The sequence below is a fragment of the Sparus aurata genome, chromosome 8, assembly GCF_900880675.1.
Source record: "Sparus aurata chromosome 8, fSpaAur1.1, whole genome shotgun sequence".
Classification (NCBI taxonomy): Eukaryota; Metazoa; Chordata; class Actinopteri; order Spariformes; family Sparidae; genus Sparus; species Sparus aurata.
The window spans coordinates 27,177,059-27,197,651 of record NC_044194.1 but is presented as its reverse complement, the minus strand read 5'-3'; the positions used below and the strand labels follow the sequence as shown (position 1 = coordinate 27,197,651).

At 43.5% G+C, this 20,593-nt stretch overlaps 1 protein-coding gene across 2 annotated transcripts in view; it reads left to right on the top strand.

Annotated features, from left to right (window-relative positions):
• The window catches only part of znf423 (zinc finger protein 423), a 152,354-nt gene that overhangs the window by 67,710 nt on the left and 64,051 nt on the right, over positions 1-20,593 (top strand). The window contains exons 4-19 of one of the 2 annotated variants that reach the window (XM_030425491.1): positions 771-948; positions 1,489-1,613; positions 2,388-2,469; positions 2,623-2,698; positions 2,803-3,083; positions 3,192-3,475; positions 3,567-3,947; positions 4,051-4,232; positions 4,918-5,457; positions 5,625-5,775; positions 5,986-6,537; positions 6,756-6,940; positions 8,087-8,511; positions 8,767-8,980; positions 10,496-10,580; positions 17,902-17,922. In XM_030425491.1, coding sequence (XP_030281351.1) covers positions 771-948; positions 1,489-1,613; positions 2,388-2,469; positions 2,623-2,698; positions 2,803-3,083; positions 3,192-3,475; positions 3,567-3,947; positions 4,051-4,232; positions 4,918-5,457; positions 5,625-5,775; positions 5,986-6,537; positions 6,756-6,940; positions 8,087-8,511; positions 8,767-8,980; positions 10,496-10,580; positions 17,902-17,922 — 3,762 coding nt within the window. The remainder of the gene's footprint in view (positions 1-770; positions 949-1,488; positions 1,614-2,387; positions 2,470-2,622; positions 2,699-2,802; positions 3,084-3,191; positions 3,476-3,566; positions 3,948-4,050; positions 4,233-4,917; positions 5,458-5,624; positions 5,776-5,985; positions 6,538-6,755; positions 6,941-8,086; positions 8,512-8,766; positions 8,981-10,495; positions 10,581-17,901; positions 17,923-20,593) is intronic. The other variant, XM_030425492.1, reaches the window with a different exon arrangement.

Genomic DNA, 20,593 nt, shown 5'->3' with positions numbered 1-20,593 from the left:
AAAGGAGTCGTGGCCTTTTTGTTGCCTCTGTGCCAGACTACACAGGAGGGTGAAAAGAGAGAGAGAGAGAGAGAGAAAGGGGGAGGAAAAAAGGGAAAATAGCAATGCATAATCTCCTATGTATGACAGATAAAGGGAGTGAATATCGCCATCTTTCCGCTCTGCTCTCCACATCTCCTAATCGCTTTTCCGACGTTTCAATCTGCCAAGGCCCTAATGAAAATATGATGAGGCGGATCTATGGTCCTCGGGGACGGATGGAGGGATGGGAGGGGAGGGGAGGTGAGGGGAGGGATGGAACGAGGGATGGCTGCAGAGGGAGGATGAAGGGAGAGAAAATACACTCTGTCCTTATTTCTGGGCTCCATCGGGGATACATAGTTCTTGGAGCTTTCTATTTAGATGTTGCTGCTGCCGGAGTGTGTCTCTCTCTTCTTTTTCATTCTCTCTCTCTCTTTATCTCTGCCATCCTCATTTTCCCTCTGTATGTGTGTGTGTGTGTAACCAGGATAAATGTGTTTATTTTTTTTGTTTATATCCTCTTTTTCTCATTTGAACTCCCACAGGCTGCCTCTCCTGCCTTCTGCCTTCCAAGAAAGATGTTACTTCTTCGTAATCATTCTAATGCTCCCTGTTTCACCCCCACTTTTTTCTGTCTGCTCGCCTGTCTCTATTTTTTGTAAATCCTGCAGCTGTGTACAAAAAATGTATTTGTGTTTTCTTGCTTTTTTCTTTTTTTAATTTCCTTTGGCTGTTTCTCTCTCTGTCAGATGGTGATGATGACCCCGCAGGGCTGTCCTGGGTGCCTTCCTCGCCCTCCAGTAAAGACGTGGCATCGCCTTCACAGATGCCCGATGGCTGCTGCGACCTCGGCATGGCAACTGGCGGTGAGGAGGAAGGAGGTGCTGGTCTGCCATACCCCTGCCAGTTCTGCGACAAATCCTTCAGGTATAAATATCACACGTGTAGTTTCCTATGATGACATCTCGGTGCAGTGACACAAATGGTGTATTATAAACAATGAGACTAATGTCATATTTTGCTGCATCCCTATATTCCACTCATGAATATCAATGTGTACATGGATAAACAGTATTCTCAATATTACCATGGTAACACGGACCACTAAGGCAAACAGAAAGGAACGAGGTGAATACATTTCTCACTAACATCTCAAGGGAATAACTCAAGACCCACTTTAAGAACAGCTGTCACACACACCATAAAGTCATCATCATAGTCCTCTATATTACTCATGTTGCCTCGCTGTCCTCTCTATTCTTCTGTTCATTGCTTTTGGCTGAAAAATGCATTAAATGATAATAAAGTCACTGTTGAACTCTAACTAAACTAAAGGTCACCAGGTTACTGTCTGCATATTTTGGCGATGATGTTCTATTTTGTCAAGCTGAAATAAAAGGTTATCAATTTTGATGTGTGATTGTGTGAATGACTGTTCATCATCTTCCTCCTCTTGGTCCTCCTCAGCCGTCTGAGCTACCTGAAGCGCCATGAGCAGATCCACAGCGACAAGCTGCCTTTCAAATGTACCTTCTGTAGCCGTCTGTTTAAACACAAGAGGAGCAGAGACCGCCATGTCAAACTCCACACAGGTACATGATAAAATGGATCCTGTATTTTCTGTCAGGCTTGTTAAGTTGTATATTAGTGTTGTCATAATACTGTAATTACTGTGAAGAATTTTCATACTTGAAAATATCAGATATTTATTGAAAAATGTATATGATTAGGCTCTTGTGCTGTGTGTTTTGCAAACAACACGTTAATTTACTTCTGGAGGTGGGTCTATGTAAGTACTACAGCAACATGTATCAACTTGCTGTTGGAGAGGAGAGCGAGAAAGCAGGGCTAGTACTAGAGTATTCATACCTCCACAAATGAGTATTGAAACCATTTCAGATAGTCAATATTGATGTGCATCGATATTTCAATACTTTTGTCATCACTAGTATGCATAGGTATATTAAGACCTGATGGGTAGGAGATTCACAGTAATTCAGTTAACCTGGAATTTCTTTTTAAGATTAAAATTTTTTGATAAAGAAATTTAAGAATAAGTTCACCAGCATCAGACTAGAGTTTGAGATTTACTGTCAGTGCAGCAATTTCTTTCTTTTTTTTTTTTTTTTTTTTTAAAGATTTTTTTGGCATAGACACCTTTATTAAGCAGTAGACAGATAGGAAATATGGGAGAGAGGGGGATGTGACATGCAGCAAAGGACCTCCGGCCGGAATCGAACCGGGGTCGGCTGCGTCTATGGCATGCGCTCTAACCACTCCACCGCCTGCACGCCAGCAATTTCTTTCTTTAATTTGTGCATATTTTTTCTGGAGAAATTATTTCTTTAATCTGTTATTGGTTATAGGGGATAAAAAGTATAGTTGTCAGGAGTGTGAAGCTGCATTCTCCCGCTCTGATCACCTCAAGATCCATCTGAAGACACACAGGTAACTGCTTCTGATCCTATTATTATGAAATCTGTACTTGATGTTGATCAAAATCCAGTGTATCTTTGACTTTCATTTTAGATCTTTCAGTGTAATTTTGATCTATAAGTGATTTTTTGTGCTTCATGACTGTCTCTTTGTATTCACCTCCAGCTCCAGCAAACCGTTTAAATGCAGTGTGTGTAAGCGGGGCTTCTCCTCCACCTCATCACTGCAGAGCCACATGCAGGTAAACAGTTGATAGATTTTCATAAAAGGAGGAAGCCCTACTTTGTTGTGATCATATGAAACCTTATGCATCCTTAAATCCTGGCTTCTCTCTGACTCCGGCAGGCTCACCGCAAGAACCGAGAGCACCTTGCACTGAGGAGTGAGAGGGATGGTGGGAAGAAAGGAGCAGGAGGAGATGGTGACCTGGAGCAGGACCTGTATATGTGTGATTACTGCGAGGAGACGTTCAGCCAGACGGATGAGCTCGAGAAACACGTCCTGACCAGACACCCCCAGCTGTCCGACAGAGCCGACTTGCAATGCATCCACTGTCCTGAGATCTTTCTAGACGAGCCCTCACTCCTCACGCATATTGAAACACAGCATGCCAACCGCAAACACAAGTACTGCAGAGCTTTGCTTCTTTAAAGTTTTCAAACCACTGATTTTACTCAATTTGGACTGCACGGATGGAACTTGGCATTTAAACTGTTCTTTTGCTGTACCCCCAGATGTCCTGTCTGTTCAGAACAGTTCCCATCCGTGGAGGATGTCTACTGCCACCTAGACAGCCATCGTCAGCCTGACTCCTCCAATCACAGTGCTGCCAGTCCTGACCCTGCACTGGGCAGTATTGCTTCAATGAGCTCAGCCACACCAGACTCGAGTGCCAGCCTGGAGAGAGGCTCCACGCCAGACTCTACCCTAAAGCCAAGCCAGGTCATCGAACGAGGCCGCAGAAGAGGCACCGACAGTGTGGAGGAGATTGGGATAAGCCTAGGTCATCAAGGAGGAGGTATGGTACAGTAATGATAGCCAACACTTAGTTTGAAAGCTTAGATTACCTCTGTGTTTTTTCTAATTTAGCAGTTTGCCTTTTCCTATAGGTGGAGGAGGGAACTGGGCTAAAGTGACATATTCCTGCCCTTACTGCTCTAAGAGAGACTTCCATAGCCTTGCGGTGTTGGAGATCCATTTGAAGACCATCCATGCAGATAAGCCGCAGCAGAGCCATACATGTCATATCTGCTTGGACACCCTGCCAACGCTCTACAACCTTAATGAACATGTGCGCAAAGCTCACCGTGGCAGTGGAGGAAGCATGGGTGCTGCATCAGCAGCTTTCCCCCTCTTGCAGTTCACTAATGTTACAGCTTTCCACTGTAACTACTGCCCGGACATGTTTGGAGACATCAACTCCCTGCAGGAACACATCAGAGTATCGCACTGCTTGCCTGGTGGCATTGTGGCGGGGTCCACCACATTAGGTGCGATGTTGAAGTTGTAAAACATGATTGTCTTTTGATTAGTATTTATACTAATATGTAATTTAAGGAACACTAACAATGTAATTTAATTTCCCAATTCTAGAAGGGAACCATGCCTTCTTCTGCAACCAGTGCTCCATGGGATTCTTGACGGAGTCTTCGTTGACAGAGCACATCCAGCAGACGCACTGCGCCTCCGCTGGAGGGGGCGGAGGTGCATCCGGGGGAGCCGTGGCCAAACTGGAGTCTCCTGTACTACAGGCTGGATCGCAGTCCTTCATGGAGGTGAGATCCAATAATTAGTCAGGAAAAACCTCTTAATCAGAGTTGATAAGAATTAGCTGTAGCTTGCCTGTCATGCACACGTCAAAGGTAATACTAATCAGCAGTTGAGCTGATGAGCAATAAGCTGGTTGCTAGTTAATTAGGTGGTTTGCTGTACTTTGTCATAAGACCAGTGAAGCATTAAATTAAGCTTATTGCTAATGTAAATTCAGATTAAAGATCCTTGATAATTTTACTGTATTAAATTGATCAATCTGCAGTTATTGCAGATTACTGCTGGCTGCATTAAATCATGGTGGCTGCATTAAAGATTTTTAATTTCTGGGTTCTCGGGCACAGATTCTGGCCAACTAATCCATCAGAAAGTGACAACTGTCCACCCACAGCTTTCTAGTTCACAACCAACATTTGATGTGGACAGATTCCTTGATTCTTATATGTTCTTATTTATTATATTAGAACTTTACAAGACACTTGGCTTTTTTAAGTTTGTTTCCTAATAATTGATGAGTTAATTCATCAGTTTGTCATAACTGATAACTTTAAAGTTTATGACTCTCTGTCTCTTCCGCTTCCTATCTTTGTCATCTTCTCTGTCCTTCCAAAAACTAAATGATATGAAATGAAAAATGTTTGTCAATGAATAACTATCTTAGATAAGTAAAGAGTTATTGTCCATGTCCAGGTTTACTCCTGCCCTTACTGCACCAACTCTCCTATCTTCGGCTCGCTCCTCAAGCTCACCAAGCACATAAAGGAGAACCACAAAAATATCCCACTGGCTAACAACAAACGCCAGGCGAAGGTTGCTGACCTAAGCCCTGCCTCCTCTGACGTAGAGATCTCCTCCCCGAAACGCCACAGACTGGGAGGTGATTCCACCCCCTCCATGGGGAGCAATGGTGACTACCCGTGCAACCAGTGCGACCTGCGGTTTGCCAGCTTCGAGGGTTTTCAGGCCCACCTCAAGTCACACCTGGAGATGCTGCTGAGGCGCCAGTCCTGCCCGCAGTGCAACAAGGAGGACTTTGAATCGCAGGAGGCATTGCTTCAACACCTGACAGTGCACTATACCACCACGTCGACGCAGTATGTGTGTGAGAGCTGCGATAAGCAGTTCTCCTCAGTAGATGACCTGCAGAAGCACTTGCTGGACATGCACACATTTGTCCTTTACCACTGCACACTCTGTCAGGAGGTGTTTGACTCCAAAGTCTCCATACAGGTGAGTGAGCCGTCATCTTCATTTGGGTAATAATAATTTTCTTTTTTCTTTTTACAAAGGATACTAACATCAGTGCATGCACAAGAAAATGTGGGTTGTAAAATAAAAAAAGAAATGGTGAAATAAACCACCTTTGATTGTTTCTTCATTCCACCTCTGCCATTCAGGTGCATTTGGCAGTGAAGCACAGCAATGAGAAGAAGCTGTTTCGCTGCACAGCCTGTGCCTGGGACTTCAGGAAGGAGACAGATCTTCAGGTCCATGTTAAACATAACCACCTGGGCCAGAGATCGGGCCTCCCAGGGGGACTTGGAGGAGGTACAGCACACCATTCCTGGGGTCATGGGCTATGATTGCAAAATAGAAGAGAATATAATACCGACAAGTGAAAATAAACATTGACCAAAGAAAGAAAGAAAGTACAGACTACAGAAAGAAAATGTGGAGATTATATGCTGACTTGACAGTGGTCTTTTAGGGTAAATTAATGTTGAATCTGCATGTCTCAATCTGACTTCTACCTTACAGCACTGAAGCCCCGGAAGTGCATCTTTTGTGGAGAGACGTTTGGAACAGAGGTGGAACTGCAATGCCACATCACCACACACAGCAAGAAGTTCACGTGTCGATTCTGCGGCAAAGCTTTCCACGCCATCTCCCTGCTTGAGAGACACCTGAGGGAGAAGCACTGTGTCTTCGATGGCGGTAACATAACTGGCAATGGAGGCGGCACAGGGAGTAGTGGGAGTCAGAACGGGACGCCCAATGGGCTGGCGCAATCCTCCAAGCGAGGAGGAGGAGGAAGTGGTGGCAACGGAGGTGCAGGAGGCGTTGAAAGAGTAACAGTGGCGGCTGCTGAACAAGCTGACCTGCAGAACATGTTGCTGAAGAGCGGAGGAGGAGCAGGTCAGGGGGGAGACACAGCCAACAGCCATGAGGCGAGCGGGGGTGAGGAGGAGCTGGACAATGCAGAGCCCATGTATGCCTGTGATATCTGTGGGGCGGCCTATACCATGGAGTCACTTCTGCAGAACCACCGGCTGCGTGACCACAACATCCGACCGGGAGAAGATGATGCTGGTACGATTTGTTTTTAAATCATCAGCTGCTTGTCTTAATATACTCTTTTTAATCTAATATTTTAATTTAATTTCTCTTGATTTATTTCTCAATACGATATGTAAAAATAGTACATTTTTACGTCAGTGGTTAATCATGAATTTTAAGTCCTATAAATCTAAGTATAATTATAGTTACGATAGTATATCTATAATGATGAAAGTGATTTTGAACACCAGGTACTCGAAAGAAGAAGGCAGACTTCATCAAGGGGAACCACAAGTGCAACGTTTGCTCCAGAACATTCTTCTCTGAGAATGGTCTTCGTGAGCATGCTCAGACCCATCGCGGCCCCGCCAAACACTACATGTGTCCGATATGTGGCGAGCGCTTCCCCTCTCTGCTAACCCTCACTGAACACAAGGTAGTGTACTTCAGAGGTATCTGTTTCAGCATGACATTCTGAGGTTTATATGCAGGGAACAAATACAGTCAGTGGATTCCCTCACAGGTATAACAAGACAGCCATTTGTGTGTTTTTATCTTGTGTGACTGTTTTTGTTGCTTCTGTCTTTTGATCCTGAAACTTCTTGGGCTGCTTTGAATTTAGACTTAAAAACATGTTAAATTGTCCTCCGAGAGGCAATTTGTGCTGTGCCACACAATACAAAAAACGTTTGCATATTCAAAGATGTATTGTGAAATGCCACCGTAGCTGTTATAATTACACTGCAGTTGTTCTAACAAAAATGTTTTATGTGTTCCTATGATAGACTATAGCTGTTTTTAGACAGGGCACCAAGCCGCCAATTTGCCTGTTCTTTTGGCGGCTCGGTCCACTGTTTTAGACAGAGGGCGGCAAATTTGGGGTCTGTTTTGGTCCGCCGATTTTCCGCCTCAGCGGGAACACTTATTTCCGCCTCGCCTGCTATCTAAAAATGAGGCGGCAATGTGCCGGCCTCTGCGTGAGGTGGGCGGAGGTGTCAATGACCTGCACTGTTGTGCGACCCACAGCCGGGGAGTTTTAAAACCAAGAAACAGCTGATCACAGCAGTCAGTCCATCATTTCATCCGCGAACATTAAGATGAGCAACGTGACAGCCGCTGAGATCCAGGAGATGCTAGTGTCTCCTCGGTCTCTGTAGCTGTATGGTTGTGTTAGCTTGTTGTTGTGTCCGCAGGCTAAAAACGGTCGCTACTTTCAAATTAAAAGCCCCCCCGCTAAGAACCCAGTTCTAAACTCCAATGGGGTGCAATGTAAAGCTCTTATTTTGAAGACAAATGTGTTGTCACAGTTCACAGCCCAACTTCGAGCTTCACATCATATGTTTACGCCTACCTCAGAGGCGGCTTTTAGAAAAGGAGGAATATTACGCCTCTGTTTTAGAAAGACAGGCCGGCACATTGCCGTCCTTACCTTGGACCAAATGGGCTGCCTTTCCTATCTAAAAAGGGCTTATGATACTTGATGCTTCAGGGTGCAATCTTGCTATTTCATCAAAATGCTGTTAATTTTGGGTATGTTTTCAGTTTTATTACTCATTACTTTCTGTACTTTCCCTGTCTGCAGGTGACCCACAGTAAGAGCCTGGACACAGGGACCTGTCGAATCTGCAAGATGCCCCTGCAGAGCGAGGAGGAGTTTATAGAGCATTGCCAGATGCACCCTGACCTCCGCAACTCCCTCACCGGCTTCCGCTGTGTCGTCTGCATGCAGACTGTCACCTCCACCCTGGAGCTGAAGATCCATGGCACCTTCCACATGCAGAAGCTCTCCACTGGCTCTGGACTTGGAGGAGCTGTGGTGGGAGGTGGAAATGGAGTGGGAGTAGGAGGAGGGAACGGCTCAGCCTCTTCATCCCCGAACGGGCAGCTGCAGCAGCATAAGCTGTATAAATGCGCCTTCTGCCTAAAGGAGTTCAAAAACAAAGGGGAGATGGTGAAACTGGATGTCAATGGCCTGCCTTATGGCCTCTGTGCTGGCTGCATGAGCAGGTAGGCAGCCATCTTATAGAGCCTGTGGATAATTGTGTGGGCTAATATAGACATACTAACAGTTGATAACTTTTATGATATGTCGTGTAAGTTAAACAATTTTTTTTACCTTTTCCAACAAAAATGTTCTATGATCCAAAAGTGCATGTGAGAAAGGAGACCCTCTTTCTTAAACACACAGTTCAGCAACATGAAATTTACTTGAGTTTTTGTTGCTGTATTGGCTAAAACAATGTAAAAATTTAATCAAATCAGGGGCACAAACGGTCAGAGCCCGAGCCACGGAGGTGTCGCCACGCCTGGAGACATGCAGGGAGAGAAGGCCATGGCAGGGCTGAGGTGTCCAGAGTGCGGGGTGAAGTTTGAAAGCCTGGAGGACTTGGAGAGTCACGTCCAGACAGATCACCCTGAGGTCAGCCCTGAAACCAGTGCAGCAGGAAAGAAGTCTGAAGCTTCACCTGCGCCTAAGGTGAGGCAGAACAAACTGGGAGATCAACCCTGTTATTGAAGTTGGTCTGGTTCTGCTGAGAGTCTAACATTGAATCAGGATCGTATCTTAAATGTAAAGTTATCTGTTGTGCTTCTCAACAAAACCATCACAGAAAGTGAACAGCAGTGAGAGTGCAGCGAGGTAGCTGAAACATTTCACAGTATAATTATGGTCCATCCTGAATTTCATGTTAATAAGAAAACAGCATCTAACGGATGGAGACATTTTCTGGAGTGCAGGAATCTCACAAATCATGCTTAACTGTATGTTTGCATGAGTAGTGTGTGTGTGAAGTGTTGGTGCGTGCTAGTGCCTTTGTGTCTGTAGCTCGCATACGTGTGCTTGTGCGTATGTCGGTGTGTGTCAGCTGAGCCCCACTGGGTCCTGCGGCTGGGGCGTGCTGAGGCATTGTGGGAGCTGTTCGCTCTACTTGATATTGACAGTCAGGCTCCCCGGGACTTGCCGCGTGTCTATGTGCGAGAGAGTGTGTACTTGCAAGGAAGTGGTGTGTGTGTGTGTGTGTGTGTGTGTGTGTGTGTGTGTGTGTGTGTGTGTGTGTGTGTGTGTGTGTGTGTGTGTGCGTGCGTGCGTGCGTGCGTGCGTGCGTGCGTGCGTGCGTGCGTGCGTGCGTGCGTGCGTGTGTGTGTGTTAGAGACAGTTCCCAGGGACGCTCTGTCTTACCTGCACCTTTGTTTCTGCTTAGTCTAACAGCACAAAGCAGACAAAGTAGGATTCTGTGTGTGTGTGTATGTGTGTGTGTGTGTGTGTACTCAGTCTTGCAGGCTGAAGCAGCAGAGAGATAGTGGAAGTGGGGCCTTTGTGTATTTTGTATGTGTTTGTGCATGAGTGATCGCTGTGTGCTGTGAATGGATAAGCAGAGCCTCTGCTTCTCTCTCTCTTTGTTTCAGTGTCTCTCACCCTTGTTTCTCTGGCTCTTTCTGTGTCTCTTTCTATCTCTCTTGTCCTCCTTTCTTCTACACTCGTTCCTCCTGTTTCTGTTTCATTGCTTCTTCCCTTAATCTTTTTTCCTCGTCATGCCCTCCATATTAATTTCTGTGTGTCTCTCTCTGATTCTCTGCAGAAGTCTTACACCCTGTGTCTGTCTGTGTGTGTGTTTGTGTGTAACTGCTTACCTCTACTTCCTTTCACCAAATCTCCAAAGACTTGGACTTTCAGTCAAATTCAGAGCAAAATGCAAAATAAATCATTTAAATTTTATTTAAATGCTCTAATACAGTTATCAATAAGTGTGGGAGTCATTTTTCTGTGTTTACAATATAAATGCATGTTTTTTTCTGATCAACAAAAGAAAAATAAATTGAAAGCTTTCCTAACATTATTCTTCTTTCACAATCAAACCTCATTTAGTTGAATATGGAAATACAGGAAGATATTTGTGTTTTTGATTTCACAAGAGATTGTTTGTGTTTTTATGTTTTATTCAGCAGAATAAACAGCTCTGTGACAGATATGTTTGTGTCTTTTATCTTACAGAAAAAGACCTACCAGTGTATTAAATGCCAAATGACGTTTGAGACGGAAAGGGAGATCCAGATTCATGTCGCCAATCACATGATCGGTGAGTGAGACGCAGCTCTTTCATTTTGTTTATGTTTCTTTGAGTGAGTGTGTGGGTGTGTCTCTTGGTTTAACAGCAAAGCTATGACAGTTGTGGTCTTCCTGCACACATCCAATAACACTAGCACACACAGCAGATAACCAGAGCATCACACACATGTGAAGACACACAAACACAAAGGCAGAGAGGTGTGAGACTGACAGGTGAAATGAAGAGCTCTTTCTGACTGCAGTTTTGATGGTTAGAAAACATGACTTGTAAAACAGTTGAAATGATACATAAATGCATCCACTGAGTGAGAAGAGAAATCTTTCAGGAGTCACAGTGACATATAATCACTCTAGCATGACACATCTGGCTAGTCATCACATAATGTGAATGTTTATAGCTTGGCATGAATTAGATTGAAGACTACATGTACTGAAAGTTGAATTCAGTGTTTGTATTGGTTCTTTCAGCCTACAGAAATGTGATCTCCATTGCTAATGAATTACAGGTATATGCATATATATGATACTTAGCGCTGGAATTGCCCATATAGGGAGATAAAGCAACAGAACTAAAGCACTAGGGTACTGAACAGACACAAGTTTTATTATTTATTTTTTTTGAAGATTGTTCCCAAGCCAACAATTTCAGTTTAAACAGACTTCTTTGTGAGGTTGAATAGGGCAACAAAAACATTGACACCCCTGTTATACTGTCACTCTCCTGGAACAATGTAATGCATGATCAAAAACTAATGCATTCCAATGTATCTTCTAATGTGTGTAACTAAGACGAAGTCACTTAAATTTGTCTGGCCAGATGCTTTTGCATGAAGTAAAATCAGCAAGAGACATCCAGAGCCCCTGTAGGAAGATAAGCTTCATAATTTTGGTCCCATTATCGCCTTTTAAGTGCTGAGGACAGATTATATAAAATTGTTTGTAAGAGCACCTCTTCTAAGTGTGTGTGCTTTCCTAAAAACTTGAGTTTAACTCCAAACTACTTCTGTAGTTTGGCTTCTATTTTCTTTTATGAGCTTCCCCTGTGACAGTTTTTTCTGCTCGCTACTAATTTGCTGCCTTAGCATCTCTGTCGTCATGGAGATTAACGAGGTGGACCTGCGAGTTGTTCTGGGGAACAAATGCTCTGCACCCCCCACCCTCAGCCCCTCGCCAGACCTGACAGGCAATCCCACAGTCACTGATGTACTCTGAGGTGTGTGTGTGTGTTTGTGTGTGTGTGTGTGTGTTTGCTTGCGTGTGTGAATGCTGACATCGCTTTGAGTTGTCTTGTAATGTCTGGAGACATAGGAGGAGAGAGTCGAAACAGAAGTACAGCTGGAGTAACTTATACTTCATTCCCCCATGGACCCCACACACATACACACTCTTTCTCTCACACACAGTCATTGAAGCTCTCCACCTCATGCTCACATGAAAGAACACACACTAGTTGTTATAGTTTCCACCATCTTTTACCAGCTGTTTTTCTGTCCTTTTTATCTTTTCACTGCATTGCTGAATCTCTCTGTTTCTGTCCTCCTCTTCCTCTTGTCTTCCTCAGACCTTCTCCCCTCCCTGCTTCTAACTGTCTTTGATGCCCATCCATCATCCATCATCTCCCTTCCACCCTGAGAATCCTGCCTATCATTCTGCCATTGCTCCCGGTTTCACCACGTTTCTCTTCATTGTCTGATGAAACTCATTCTTCTCTGTGTCTGTCTCTCACTCGCTCTTTTCCTGGATGACCCACCCCCTCTCCACCACACACACACACACACACACACACACACACACACGCATCCCCACACAGTGGTGGCAGTTTTGGGTTAATTAACGTGCTAATTGTGTGAAAACCCAGTGCCGATTAATTATGAAATTGAGGCAGATTATTTTTAAGAGCCTGCCCAGTTCCTATTATTACATTTCCTACAACACTATTCACCCTCACCCCAAGCAAATACTAAAGGGAAAGATTATTTGGTCTAAAAATATTTGTGGTGAGAATATATTCTCCCTTTTCACTTACCTCTTTTCTCCCTTTATCTTTCTTGAGCTCTCTTTTCTCTTCTGCCCTAACATGTGTTGTGTGTTATCACATCACAAGTGCACAGTCATGAATAAAAGGTTTGATTGGACTCGGAACAAAAACATATCTGGCTTCATTGAGGGCTCATGTTGTAAAGTTTGCAAGCCAATGTCACATTGTAGTGGCCAATCATGTAAGCAAACGATTGCTAGTGGGCAGCGTAAATGACCAAAAAACAAAGGGGTGAATGTTTCATGTGAAGTGTGCACCAGTTTTAAACCCACCATAATGATTATCCTGGTGATTTATTGAAAGTAAATGAGTTTTTTTAGCCACTCGTATCAGCATGCTGGTAACATAGCATCTTGTCCTTTCTTGTATGATGATTGGCAAACTGCTTTTAGGTGTATTACCACCAGTTCTGGATGGGGGAGATTAAAGTTAACGTTTCAGCACAACTTGACATTCACACACTGTCACATAACTGTGCAGCCAATTGTTGCAACGCCTGAATCTGTCTGAAAGTACAATAAAGTTTTGAATGATGTACCTGTAAGGTGAGGTCCCTCATAACAGCAACAATTCTGTAATGTGTTACAGCAGTGTTCAGTTTTCACATTGATTAAGTCAAATGCAAACTATAGTACGGTTAGTTTCAACTGGTAGACCAAATGTTGAGGCAGTGTATATGTTACAACACAAGTTCCGGACAGAGCTTTTCTCTCGGTCACCTCTGAATCTCAGCTCATTTCAACTCAGCCGATTGCGCTGGTTTCATATTTTAATTGAGCTGCAAATTAACAAAGTTATTCCTCCCCCACATTAGAAACCCTGTTATCTCCCTATGCCCAGTCAGTTAAAATTCTGAAGCCTTAATTATACTGTGTTAGGGTTTTATGACGGCTATGGTGTAGGTGGTAGGGTGATTTATAATTCAGTGTAGGCTCCAACAATTTGACTGTCGAATCAGAGTGAGATTATGGTGTCATGCATTCATCACAAAACCCAATCATTTTTGTTACAGGCACCTATGCTGTGTCTGCACACACACACACACACACACACGCACGTGCGCATACACCCTGGCACCAGCAGATACAATATGTGAAGGTGTTTCAGCTCTTTCCTTCCGCAATACATCCATTCTTTCTTCTTATTCTGTTCTCTTCTTCTACTTAATTACCGTTTTCATCAATTGCAACATCCCCCATGATCATCTTCATGAAATTGTCCATGCCTGTCTACCAGCCTCAGTCCTCCCATTCAATGACTCTGCCACTGGTAGGAGTGCTTGTGTCACTTTTGATACTCTCACATGGATCAGTGAAACACCCTAAGGCATTAGACTACCTCTCAGCCTGTCTCTGTGTCACTGAAATGTGCATGAGGAAGAGAATCTAAAATAAATGTAATGTTACTGCTTGCCATCCAGTCAATGACTATGACGTTAGTCACACAAACATGCTACTATCGTGTCCACAGTTTTGACTGGTCGAGGGAGCAGAGGGGAGGGTGTTTCACATTTACTCATCAAGTCCATTAATAGTATTGTCACATTGCTCCATGGGTAATACATGGTGCACCCCACGGTCCTGTTAATTACGCTGTCAGAAAGAGAAAGAGAGACTAGATTCCGGCAGATAGAGGAAGAGAGGGTCAGAGTGAGAAGTCTGGAGAGGAATACTTTTAGCGCTGTGGTGGAATCATCACAAGCATGACTGTACGATGACTGTATTCATGGTTCAACCAGCATGCATTTTGTTGAGCCAAATTGAGAAAGAAACATTAACATTTAAATTTCTGAGACAACTAATAATGATAACATTGGGTGTCAACTGCTGGTGCAAATATGGAATGAATAAGGAGCATTTTATTGTGGTTGTTGAGAGAAAGTCAGTACTTGTCCATAAGGTGACAGTAAATACAGAACAAATACTGTTTGCACATTGCCTGAAAATTGAAAATATAACACGGTAATCCCTTCTATTGATGTAGAAATAGGATCAGTAACACATACACTGGCACGTTAAAGACTTAACCTCATAAAATGCTACTTGTTCCCATCCCCAGTTTGTGGTTTCCTGTGATGGTATAGTCACATCCTGTGTGTGTTCCCGCTAGCCTTGGCTCCAACACAGCACACAAGTTAATTAAAACACCATGTGGTCAATGCCCTGCTCTAGAGGCACAGACAGGAGGACAGAGGAAGAGATCGAGAAGAGGGAGGCAAGATCGGAGAGGAAAGGGACATCATGCAGAAAGATTGAAGGCTTGGGCACAAGGAAATGAACAGTTGAATTTCTTTCCCTCTTGGTTTGCACTCAGTTTTGGCAGATTTTGCTCAAACTGGCTCTGAATCTATTATAGAGCTTTACAAGATGCTGTCATGTCAGGCAGCACTTATCTGTCGTACAGCGTTGTACTAGTGGTTAGTTTACAGTGATGTGACTTGGCTGAGTTGGCTTGTGTGGATTAATCTTCAGTGTTGACTTTTGTGGTTGCAGCTTCAATCAGTACACATGTCTTTTTTTAATGTGATTGTCAAAAGTGATTGAATATTTATTTATTTTTTTTCACACCACTAGCCACAAATGTACCCACACATGGCACTTGTTACCTTTAGGTTAGTTACGGTTACGTCAGGATTAACCCTGAAATGCCCCAAATGCACTAAATCTGACATCAACACCAAAATCGTTTCGAAAGCCAAACTCTTACTAAGCGATAAGCCAGAACCACCCAAACATTTGTAATGCTTAAACTGGCTCTGAACGCAATAGTGCCAACACTTCACATTGTGAGAACACACATGCAAACATGCACTCATCCACTCACAGCCTCAGTCCATCTCCCACACACTGAGGAGAGAAAGACAGAGAGAAATGAAGTTATCCAGTTTTGCCTCGGGTACCAGCTTGCCATTTGAGGATTTCTTTCCTTGAGTGTGAGACAAAAGGCTAAGTGCAAGTACACAAATGGTACACATCCTGCATCTACATTCAGATACTTTTATATCTTGACTTTTATATTGCATAAAAGAGACTAGATGAATAGCTATACATGCTTTTCTTTCAATTCAGTGAATTGTCTGTCTACCCCATAGTGCATGTGTGTGTACTTGGAAATTAATTAGTTTCTATTACACAAAGACGAGTTCACTCTATCCAGGTTTTTGTATCATGTCTGATGTATGTGCGTGGGTGGGGGCCATATCCCACCTGTGTAGGTATGTGTGTGTGTGTGTGTGTGTGTAATCACAGAGCTGTGTGTGTTCGGTTTTTCTAGCCCCCAACTCTGCTGAGCAGGTGGGAAGAGGAGGGGACGGCTCGGAGAAGTGGAGATGAGAAGAGAATGTAGAAAGTGTTTGTGTTGTCGGCTGGGCACACTGGGAGGGGAGACTTCACGGGGGGAGGAGATGTGTGGGGGGTTAGCGGAGAGATGAGAGACGACAGAAAAAAGAAGAGAAAGAGGCAGAGCAGAGGGTGGTGGAGGGCGGCACTGAAAAAGAGGGATGACAGTAAACTTCAGGGTTTTTATCTCTGCATGTAGAGCTGCCCAGTCAGATCAGCTAAATCTGACAGAAAACAGCAGCACGCTCATGTCTGTGTCGCTGCAGCCACACTAAATATGTCATCTTTCTGTTTGGGTGAGTTTACATCACATGTACCATCCAGATTGAGAATTTTCTTTGCTTTTAGATGCTCAGTTTCATTGTCTCTGAGGCTAAGTGGCACGATCCTTAAGGAATGCAATAGTTCCCTGTTTTGTAATGCGTGGCTTGTGTGTTTTTCCATGACTCAATTTGTTTTGTCGTTGTATCCCTTCACCCCACTCCTTTCATTGTATGTACATGTGTATTTCTTTGTTTGTGTATGCTTGTGTCTCCTTGGACCACATTGCACCGATTTTTGGCAGGCTTTATTGTTTTCTGCTGTGCAGCTGCACATCATGAAGAACTTTGCTCCCTGTGTGGTAGTGCGAAGCAAAGATGTGGCCCTGTGTGCAACTAAACATGAGAGTGTGTTTGTGTGAGTGTGTGTTAATACAGTACATCTTGCAGTTTGTTTTCCTCCACAGATATTTCCACCCGTCTTTAAAACAATAAAAAAAAGCAGGTAAACTGTGACCTCCAGCTACTGATTTTAAAGCAAACCACCAAAACCGATGTTTTTGAAACGCCCCCCCACACTTCCAGGCCCATACACACACACACACACACACACACACATATCCTTAAATAAGGTCCTTGACAGCATGTTCTGAGTGTTGCATGCAGCCACTAATGCTTTACTAATCACCTCAGTCTAGATTTCACAGCATGAGACCTCACTTCTCACACACGTAGACACACACACCCTCTCTCGCTCACTTTCTCTCTCACACACACATACACACAAACATACTTACCATAAAATGTGTGTCTGCATCAAACATGCACTGTGTGTGCGCACAAAGAGCCACACACAGCATGTTCTCTCCCCTTCCCATTGGCCCTAATCAGGGCCCAATCTCCAATTAACATATTGACTCCAGCCATTACTTTGATCTGCCAATAACACGATGTCCTCTCTCTCTCTCTCTTTCTCTCTCACTTGCCCCAGTGTGTGACTTTAAGAAAGCATGCTGGCATTCCCCAAGTAAAAAAATGGCATAATGTATAACACAACTGCGTCAATGTCTAGTCAGTTACAAGTAATGTGTTGGGCAGCGCGTGGCATGTTCATATCAATCATTTGTTGTCCTTGTTTATATTTGACGGTTGATCTCGCCAGCTACTCGGAGGGTAAGCATCTCCTGGATGTTGTTGTCTCTCCAATTTTAAGAAATTTGCTGACCCTCTTCTTCAGGTGGTTGTTCACTGCTGCTAGCTGCTCTTTAAATCTCCTGGTGATGAGTCAAACACATAAAACGTCATAAAAACGTCACACCCCTGTCGGGACGGAAGGAGTGGAGGTACTGCTGTAGAGACACAGCAGCACTTTCTCGACACTTTATTCCGTCAGCTATAATCATTAATCATATGTCTGTGTAATAGCTGTCACTCTAGTTATATACTGAAGTTGCTATTATTTTGTGAGGCGCTAATAAAGGTTGCAAAGAGAGGTTGTTCACAAGCCTCACAGGCTGATTTGTCCACTATACAATTGAGGAGAAATGGCTGCTTCTTGTTGTGTTCACTATCAAGGTATAAATCAACTTTTTGCCTCCCCTACACACACACCGCCTTCACACTTCCTATTACTAACCGTGCCCATTCTCTCCTTCGTTCTCCCCCATCCCCACCTGCCTATTGGATGGCCTGTAGAAGAGCCCACCTGTCGGCAAGGTTTGTCCCCTTTCTGTCTCCTTAGCTCGCACTATGAGCAAGGCAGCATTGTGCTGTCTCACTGCCTGCCCATCAGCATTTCATCCCCTTGCTTTTTGATATATATAGATTAGTGTTCAGTGTGTTTTAGCTTGAACACAAGATCTCAAATCACATATTGTTAGAAACCATGCGTAAAAGCCACATTGCATGATGTGGAAGAACTAGGAAGCAGAAATTGAGCTTAACCTGGGCTAAAAATGGATCACTATTTTCTCAGTAGCAGAAATCAATATGCGTAATAAAAATCAGTTTCAGCTGTATTTGAAAGTGTGACACATTACAGCCAAATCCTTGCACAATTAACCCTCACCTCAGTTCCTCATTCACCCCAATCCCTGCTGCTAGTTGCATGCTTCATTGTCCTTCCCACCTCATACACCACACATTCACACACAAACACACACGCGCACGCACGCGTGCACACACAGATGCCTTGGAGGTATTGAGTGGCCACTCACCTGGATCTAAGTGCTCCCTGTGGAGTGTGGTGGCTAATGATGTGTCCTCAGCATGAGCTTTACTTACTTATTTACATCAATGCACTCTAATAGTGTTAGGTAGCCATCCCTATCACATTCTTCAAAGGTTTGATGATCAGTTGTTCGGGGACTTACTTTTAAATTGGGCTCTTGTAGACCCGACATATCAACTGGTCAGAGCTTGCATCAGTTCATCCCCTTTTAAAAAGCTGGAACTGAACTTTTTTTTTTCCAACACCCCCTGAATGAGGTTGGGTATCTTTCACTGGAATCACTCCAGTAGCACTTTGACTTTTTAATTTCACCATGCAGACCAAGAACTGTTTCTAAAATCCTCTGTGTGGAGGTAAGTCAATATATAATCCTGGCTCGCTTTTATTTTCTTCCTTGAGGTTGCATTTATCTGCCAGTTCAGAACATTCAACCTGCATTAAGCCCGTCTGTTAGCCTGCAGTCAAATCTGTGATGCGCTTGACTAGTAATGTCGGTCTGCTGTCTAAGCAGCCGTCCCGAGGGCTGCGGCTGAGCCACTGTGTCTGTGCACACATCTTTCTGCGCTTCCTAGTGTCCCCCCCACCCCCTCTCTTTCTTCCCCCTTATTTCCTTTTACACATGCACGCACACACACACACACCTATCCGTATGTATGTGTGGTAGTAGGCAGGGTCTGGTGTGGTTACTTTGTGTCACTGAAGACTTAATGAGGCGAATAAGAAGCTTTTAGAGTCAATGGAGGTGGATAATGTGGTGTAGGGTTCACTCATGTATGTGTATGTGTGTATGTGTGTATGTGTGTGTGTGTGTGTGTGTGTGTGTGCGTGTGTGTGAGTCCTTGCCACCGGCTAGCAACATTGCTGTTCTCTTCTGCCCTGCTGCATCTGAACTAATAAGCTACGGACTACTCTGCCCTCTATGTTGTTGGTGTGGGCCTGCTGCAATGATTCTCACTGAAAAAAGTTCTTCACTCACTGCAGGTACTTTTTCTGGGGGTCACTTGTCATACAGGAAACTGATGTCACAGGGCAGCATTTCACAGAGAGTGAACAGGAGAGTTTGTATGTTCCTATGAACTGAAAGTATACTGAAGTAGGTGGACAGCTTGTCAAACAGTCTGAAAAAAACCTTGAAAACTGCTATGAAGTACTGCTAATCCTGTCACAGGCACAAGTGTCCTGTCTGAGAGAGTTTTTAGCGCCACAGGCGATGCCATGTCTTCTCAGAGGAGTGTGCTTAACACTCAACACATTGATCGGCTGGTGTTTCCTAAGAAAAATAAGAAACAGAAAAAAGTACCAAAAGCTGTTTACACACTCTTCACTCACCCAGCACCTCTCCTAAAACGCTTCGACTCACAGGTAATGTCACTACTAATACTTTTAACTGCCAAGGGCCTTATAATATTACTAAAACTGACACTAATTTCTATGTTGTACTATGTATTTTAATTGTAATGTACTATTACTGGCCTGATATAATTATCACCTCAACTATTACTGCTGCTAAGACTGAAATAGATACAATAAATGAAGAAGAATAAAGAACTGTATGTGTAAGAACTGTAATGTATGACAAAATGAAAACGCTGGCATAATAAACTATATACACTACTGCTACAAGAAATAGATTAATTATTACATTATATTGTTGCCACCACGTTTATTTGTATTATGAGTAATATTATTTTTTTTATAATTCATCTTCTAGTTTAATTTAATTTTATGGCAATGTTGAGGTTTTAGAGATGCGTATACTGCATATTATAGCATATTGAGAATTGAAAACAACTTGTATAATTAACTTTTTTTTTTCATATTGAATATCAAAATGCTACAAAATGTCTTTATTTGAATAGCCAATTGCTTAAAATAAAGGATGCCATACCTGACTTTAATAGTGTTACACTGAAGTTTACATGTTATCTCCTAATGTAATTTCCAAGGCAACACACTCCCTAGAGTAACTCATTCATTCATGTTAACCTCAGAAACCATCAATTGGTTTTAATGTAACAGTTAACTAAAGGGAATGGGCAAAAAGGACAGTTTGACTATCTGAGCAAGATCTTGGTCTGCACTGTGATGGTATGAACATAGGAACAGATGACAGCACACACACCCCCCTCCTGTCTTCCATCCCTCCCTCCATCCATC